At 47.9% G+C, this 7,500-nt stretch overlaps 1 protein-coding gene across 9 annotated transcripts in view; it reads left to right on the forward strand.

The window, feature by feature from the left end:
- Positions 1 to 7,500, forward strand: part of LOC143493626 (dorsal-ventral patterning tolloid-like protein 1) — a 61,623-nt gene that overhangs the window by 15,304 nt on the left and 38,819 nt on the right. For all 9 annotated transcript variants that reach the window (XM_076992156.1, XM_076992153.1, XM_076992161.1 and 6 more), the window contains exons 5-7: positions 667 to 744; positions 3,767 to 3,988; positions 5,053 to 5,170. In XM_076992156.1, the coding sequence (XP_076848271.1) occupies positions 667 to 744; positions 3,767 to 3,988; positions 5,053 to 5,170 (418 nt within the window). The remainder of the gene's footprint in view (positions 1 to 666; positions 745 to 3,766; positions 3,989 to 5,052; positions 5,171 to 7,500) is intronic.

Here is a 7,500-nt window from a genome sequence, read left to right on the forward strand (position 1 = left end):
TTAGAGTTCATGGGTAGTGTGTGTGTGTGTGTGTGTGTGTGTGTGTGTCTAACCTCAGCCTTTTCCTGCTCCTTCGACTTGGCGAGTTTTGTTTGTTCCTGACTTTCCTGTCTGCTACGACATTCCAGGGAGAGAGAGAGAGAGGAGAGGGAAAGAACATGTGTGTGTGTGTGTGTGTGTGTGTGTGTGTGTTTGTGTGTGTAAGAGAGAGAGAGAGTGGGAGAGAGAGAAAGAGAGAGAGAGAGAGTGCTGACACTAGGAGATAGAGTAGAGGGAGAGAGACCAAGAGCAAGGTCCTGAAATTAAAGGGATGGACAGGAAAGTTTTGTAGGTGTGAAGGACAGGAAGAGAGAAAGAAAGAGAGAAAGAGAGAGAGGAAGAGGACTGCCAATAAGAGAGAAAGACAAGACGAGTGGAGGGATCACATGTAAAGATGATGGTGAGATAATAGAGGTGTGGAGATGACACCGAGCCCACCCTTGAATCACGGGCTGACTATAGTGCTGCTCATAACACTCTCATAATGCTGGAATAAATGCTCCCCGCTAGACTACACCTGGGACACATAACACCCTCCAAACGCTGTCACAGCGTCTCCGTCACACTGCGTCCTCACACACGACACACCTGTGCTTTCCTCACATCCTTCCTTTCTGTCTCTCTCAGGTGGAGTGGGGGAGCACAACGCTAAAAAGCGAGGATCATTATACCTTCTCCTGGACAGAATACGACGCCTGGGGCTGGGTACGTTAGCCTCTGTATGTCACCTGGGGCTGTTAGCGTTAGCCTCTGTATGTCACCTGGGGCTGTTAGCGTTAGCCTCTGTATGTCACCTGGGGCTGTTAGCGTTAGCCTCTGTATGTCACCTGGGGCTGTTAGCGTTAGCCTCTGTATGTCACCTGGGGCTGTTAGCGTTAGCCTCTGTATGTCACCTGGGGCTGGGTATGTTAGCCTCTGTATGTCACCTGGGGCTGTTAGCGTTAGCCTCTGTATGTCACCTGGGGCTGTTAGCGTTAGCCTCTGTATGTCACCTGGGGCTGGGTATGTTAGCCTCTGTATGTCACCTGGGGCTGTTAGCGTTAGCCTCTGTATGTCACGTGGGGCTGTTAGCGTTAGCCTCTGTATGTCACCTGGGGCTGTTAGTGTTAGCCTCTGTATGTCACCTGGGGCTGTTAGTGTTAGCCTCTGTATGTCACCTGGGGCTGTTAGTGTTAGCCTCTGTATGTCACCTGGGGCTGTTAGCGTTAGCCTCTGTATGTCACCTGGGGCTGTTAGCGTTAGCCTCTGTATGTCACCTGGGGCTGTTAGCGTTAGCCTCTGTATGTCACCTGGGGCTGGGTATGTTAGCCACTGTATGTCACCTGGGGCTGTTAGCGTTAGCCTCTGTATGTCACCTGGGGCTGTTAGCGTTAGCCTCTGTATGTCACCTGGGGCTGGGTACGTTAGCCTCTGTATGTCACCTGGGGCTGTTAGCATTAGCCTCTGTATGTCACGTGGGGCTGTTAGCGTTAGCCTCTGTATGTCACCTGGGGCTGTTAGTGTTAGCCTCTGTATGTCACCTGGGGCTGTTAGTGTTAGCCTCTGTATGTCACCTGGGGCTGTTAGTGTTAGCCTCTGTATGTCACCTGGGGCTGTTAGCGTTAGCCTCTGTATGTCACCTGGGGCTGTTAGTGTTAGCCTCTGTATGCCACCTGGGGCTGGGTACGTTAGCCTCTGTATGTCACCTGGGGCTGTTAGTGTTAGCCTCTGTATGTCACCTGGGGCTGTTAGCGTTAGCCTCTGTATGTCACCTGGAGCTGGGTACGTTAGCCTCTGTATGTCACCTGGGGCTGTTAGTGTTACCCTCTGTATGTCACCTGGGGCTGTTAGCGTTAGCCTCTGTATGTCATCTGGGGCTGTTAGTGTTACCCTCTGTATGTCACCTGGGGCTGTTAGCGTTAGCCTCTGTATGTCACCTGGGGCTGTTAGCGTTAGCCTCTGTATGTCACCTGGGGCTGTTAGCGTTAGCCTCTGTATGTCACCTGGGGCTGTTAGCGTTAGCCTCTGTATGCAGGGTTGCCAACTCTCACGCATTGAGCGTGAGACACACGCATTTGACCGTTTTCATACGCTCTCACGCCACACTTCCGATATCTCACGCCAAAAAAAAAATCTAGTTTATTTACCTCTGATCCATATCTATGATTCAATGAGTTACTAGTTCGCTTTGGCGCCAACCACCCTTATACATATTTGTGTCCATTTTACGCCCCCCTCCCCGCCCCGCGTCAACAACTTACGCTCGCCACCCCCCCGTCAACAACTTACGCTCGCCACCCCCCCCGTCAACAACTTACGCTCGCCACCTCTCCTCCGGGTTCAAATCTCACGCAAAGCGATCTTCAAAAGTTGGCAACCCTGTGTATGTCACCTGGGGCTGTTAGTGTTACCCTCTGTATGTCACCTGGGGCTGGGTACGTTAGCCTCTGTATGTCACCTGGAGCTGGGTACGTTAGCCTCTGTATGTCACCTGGGGCTGTTAGTGTTACCCTCTGTATGTCACCTGGGGCTGTTAGCGTTAGCCTCTGTATGTCATCTGGGGCTGTTAGTGTTACCCTCTGTATGTCACCTGGGGCTGGGTACGTTAGCCTCTGTATGTCACCTGGAGCTGGGTACGTTAGCCTCTGTATGTCACCTGGGGCTGTTAGCGTTAGCCTCTGTATGTCACCTGGGGCTGTTAGCGTTAGCCTCTGTATGTCACCTGGGGCTGTTAGCGTTAGCCTCTGTATGTCACCTGGGGCTGGGTACGTTTACCTCTGTATGTCACCTGGGGCTGGGTACGTTAGCCTCTGTATGTCTGTATGGGTATATGAGGGCCTGTCCAGTGTTGCCGGGGGGGGTGTAAATTGTCGACCGGGGAAGCAGTGTTAAAATGGAGACAAATTAAGTATTATATCGCCATTCTTAGTGTTGACTTGTAACTCCCGCAGTGGCCCAACTCAAAAGTAGCCCAAAGAACCGCACCCCAGAATTTTTACCCGCGGAAGGAGTTTCAAACAAGCCCAATTTGGCGTGAAAACCGCGAACCTGGTATCACTGGGCCTGTCCCTCTCTCCATCTGTCTGTCCGCTCTTCTGACCTTTACTGAGCTTGGTTATCCTGCATGTTTGCAGGGTGCTCACTCACGGAGAGGCGTTATGAGTTTAATATCCCCCCGTTCCTTAAAGCTCATAAGCAGAAGCCATGTGGGGGTGGTTATATTCATAGCTCTCAGTGTAGACAGTGTAGGGGTGTTGGCAGTGTGAACAGTCTGCTGTTTACTGTATGTCCAAAAACATGCCTGTGTGTATGTGTTTGTGTTGTCACGTCAGGTCAAGATGACGCGGCTACAATTGTGCTACACTCAATGGCTAGTGTGTGTGTGTGTGTGTGTGTGTAGTGCAATATTGCAAAAGCAATGAAATTTGGTACAATTTCAGCAGAACATAAGCAGTTCTAATAGCTCCGTTTTGTAAATGCTGTTTTAATAGTTATTTTTGTCCGTCTCTCTCTGTGTCTCTGTTCCTGTCTCTTCTGTCTGTCCCTGTCTCTCTCTTTTCTGTCTGTCCTTGTCTTTTCTGTCTGTCCCTGTCTCTCTCTCTTCTGTTTGTCCCTGTCTCTCTTCTGTCTCTCTCTTCTGTCTGTCCCTGTCTGTCTCTCTTCTGTCTGTCCCTGTCTCTCTCTCTTCTGTCTGTCCCTGTCTCTCTCTTCTTCTGTCTCTGTCTCTTACTGTTTCCCTCTCTCACAGATTCGTGGACTAAGAATGCTAGTAAGGAGGAAGGCTCCCCAGCTGTCCTGCGGACTGGGGGCTCTGGAACCAGCCAGGGCAGTGGGGGCAGCAGGGGCAGCAGGGGCAGAGGGAGAGTCAGGGCAGGGGGTAAATATCGAGTGCCACGAGCTGCCACCTCCAGAGCAGAGCGGATCTGGCCCGGAGGAGTTATCCCCTACGTTATAGGAGGCAACTTCACTGGTGAGTGTCCTGGGTGTGTGTGTGTGTGTGTGTGTGTGTGTGTGTGTGTGTGTGTGTGTGTTGTGTAGTTATGAATGACCCTGGTCAGTACCCTGAGTGTGTGTGTGTGTGTGTGTGTGTGTGTGTGTGTCTGTGACATGGATGAGGCAGACACTTGCAGATCTAGAGTAAAATATACTTTAATAAAAAGAGTATATAACACAGGCAACTTAATAACACAGGTGCAGAAAAGTAGCCAGAGGTCAGAAATCTTGTTCTCAAGCACTCCTCATGTGTTACTGCAGGAAGAGTAGTTCTCAACCACTCTTGTTTTACTGCAGGAGTTGTCAGTTGTCTTGCAAGAGATGTGATCAATAAACTGTTTATATTGGAGAAACCAAAGGCTTGTTGATCATTTTGTTGAACACCTTCAGAATTAAGTATTTGTTGCCTCCAGCGGTGAGGCTTTGATATGGTAATGGACATTGTATTAATTATTCATGTGATGCCTTTGCCAGTTGTAGATCTGAAGTTAGGAAGCTTGCAAGCAGAGAACTGGTCTGTACTCCCAGAACCGAAAAAACCCATGAAATGAATGTTCAGAACCACTTTGCTTGTACAGCTGATGCAGGAACTCTATCTGAACCCTTCTGATTCTCTGGAAACCAGCTGTAGTACACTGTTTTTTTCTTTTAAAAGTCAACATTTTACCATGGTTTATACTGCTTCCTCACTCCACAAGTGCTCCGCATGTGTGAGAAGGTCCTCAGGATGGATGTACAAGCATCAGGTTCTGCTTCATGAAAATATATCAGTCATCAAAATATAGGATAATTACTTGAAAGGATCTATTATCTAAGATAGTCGATCTTTGTTTATTGAAGCATAATAATTTCATTCATTTTGAGTAGTTGTGTCTAAACTTTTGACTGCTAGTGTATGTGCACACATAAATATCTGTGTATTCGTTATGTGTGCAGAATGCTGAATCTCCAAGACCCTGGATGTGTGGTGTGATGAATATCTGTGTAATGCCGTGTGTGTGCTCTTCATCCTCTTCAATCCTGCCTGTGTGTCTTCATCAGGCAGTCAGAGGGCAATGTTCAAACAGGCCATGAGACACTGGGAGAAACAGACCTGTGTAACGTTCATAGAAAAGACGGACGAGGAGAGTTACATTGTCTTCACCTACCGACCCTGCGGGTAAGACTTCATGCGTGCATGGCTGTATCTGTGTGTGTCTGTGTGTGTGTTCATATGTGTGTGTGTATGTTTGTGTATTTGTACATGTATGTGTGTATTCATGTGTGTTTGTGTGTGTGTGTGTGTGTTCATATGTGTGTGTGTATGTTTGTGTATATGTACATGTATGTGTGTATTCATGTGTGTGTGTGTGTGTGTGTGTGTGTGTGTGAGTGTGTGTGAGTGTGTGTGTGTGTGTGTGTGTGTGTGTGTGTGTGTGTGTGTGTGTGTGTGTGTGTGTTTACGTGGCTCACTTAAGACTCATTTCCCAGGTTTCTGATGCTTAATTTGTCACATGACATCATTTACTGAGCTGGTTGACTTTGGCAGGTTCCTGGATGGTAAAGAATACCATGGCTATGCTAAAAAGGGCAAAGTAATTAATATAGTTGAATCAGCAGCACACAGGACAGTGGAACAGGGAGCAGAGAAAGGAGAGAGGAGCAGAGAAGGGAGCTCGGAGCTGGGCTGGAGGCTGGAGGCTGGCAGTGGTCATACAATGTGGAGAGGTCATATATGAGGTCATATATGCAGGTTTAAGTGAACTGTTGGGAGCCTAAGACTCACCCCTGCAGTACTCCCTCAGATCAGGGGCTTAAGACTCACCCCTGCAGTACTCCCTCAGATCAGGGGCTTAAGACTCACCCCTGCAGTACTCCCTCAGATCAGGGGCTTAAGACTCACCCCTGCAGTACTCCCTCAGATCAGGGGCTCCGATCTTCACTGATCTTGAAAAAACAAAGAAAACTTTCAAAGACTGTAGTAAAGCCATTTCCTTTGACACACACATGGATTCACACATACGTGCACAAATTCACATACACACACACCCATATACACACATACACACACACACACACACACACACACACACACACACACACACACACACACACACACACACACACACACGACTCAAACTCTTACTCTCTTACTCATTCACCTTTCATTGTTATGTGTGCATCCTGTGAGGTGTGTGTTTTCAAAACAAATCAGCGTGTGTGCGTGTGTGTCGGAGGAGACTACTTTACTACAGTCAGCTTAGCTTTCCTTCCTGCCTCGTTACCACGGTGAGCAGGTGGGCCATTGTTCTGCGGAATGGCATCCTAACAAGCCAGCATGGTAGGGGGGGTTTGAAAAGTAGGAAAACAATAATTCTTCCATTATGATGGTTTACCTTATTCACTCAATAATTCACACTACATGGCAGATACACACATGTCTAATATAGACATATACACCTCTACACATGTTGGAGAAAACACATCCCCTCATTTCTGGGTAACATTTGCAGAAAAATGGCATTTGAGAACATGCACTACATTGTTACCCAGTGTTTCGTTAAGCCCATTCTTTATGCCCCGCCCCCTTCGGCTAAACGGCGAGTGTCCTGGGGCAGTCGGTGTGATGCACAGCGCAGGTGCAGAGAGGCCCAGGTGAGCAGCTGGATGAGTGGACCATGTCGGACCCGGAGACCCTGAGTCCAGAGACCCTGAGTCCAGAGACCCTGAGTCCAGAGACCCTGAGTCTAGAGACCCTGAGTCTAGAGACCCTGAGTCCAGAGACCCTGAGTCCAGAGACCCTGGGTCTGAGTCCGGGCTTAATGTGGGGTGCGTTCGCATGACGCCGCTGACCTACATGCTGCTCTTATCTAATTGCAGTGAAGCATTATGGGATAGCAGCCAGTGTCTTCTTGTGTGTTGCTTTGTTATGTTTGTTATGTTATTTGTGTATATCACAATATAAAGAATTTACATTTAGTAGTTTAGGAAATAAAAATTTTGAAATGTATATTTACAAGATAAATAATCATTATTTACCACAATTCCACGAGTATGGCACAGATACACTGTAGTAGGTAACGATTCCTATCCTGTGAATGTAAATGTAACCTGAGTAACACAGTGCTTCACTATCTCTTAAATCATGGATGTCTTATCAACTGGGAATGATGTAATATCATCACATGTTCCCCCTCTCTGCATGCATGTGGGTGTATGTGCTGTATGTCATATATAGTGGTTTACTGTTCCTCTGTGAGATGGTGTGTGTGTGTGCGTGTGTGTGTGTGTGTGTGTGTGTGTGTGTGTGTGTGTGTGTGTGTGTGTGTGTGTGTGTATGCATGTATGGTTTGCTCAGTTTATCTGGGAAAGTAAAGGGTTAGGGTGCTCTAATCCACAATATAAATAGTGTCCTGACTGAAGCAGAGATTAGGACCGTGTGTGTGTGTGTGTGTGTGTGTGTGTGTCTGTATACTATACAGCCTATGCAGTGTGTTACTTGAACTTTTG

This window comes from Brachyhypopomus gauderio, unplaced genomic scaffold, assembly GCF_052324685.1.
Source record: "Brachyhypopomus gauderio isolate BG-103 unplaced genomic scaffold, BGAUD_0.2 sc90, whole genome shotgun sequence".
Classification (NCBI taxonomy): Eukaryota; Metazoa; Chordata; class Actinopteri; order Gymnotiformes; family Hypopomidae; genus Brachyhypopomus; species Brachyhypopomus gauderio.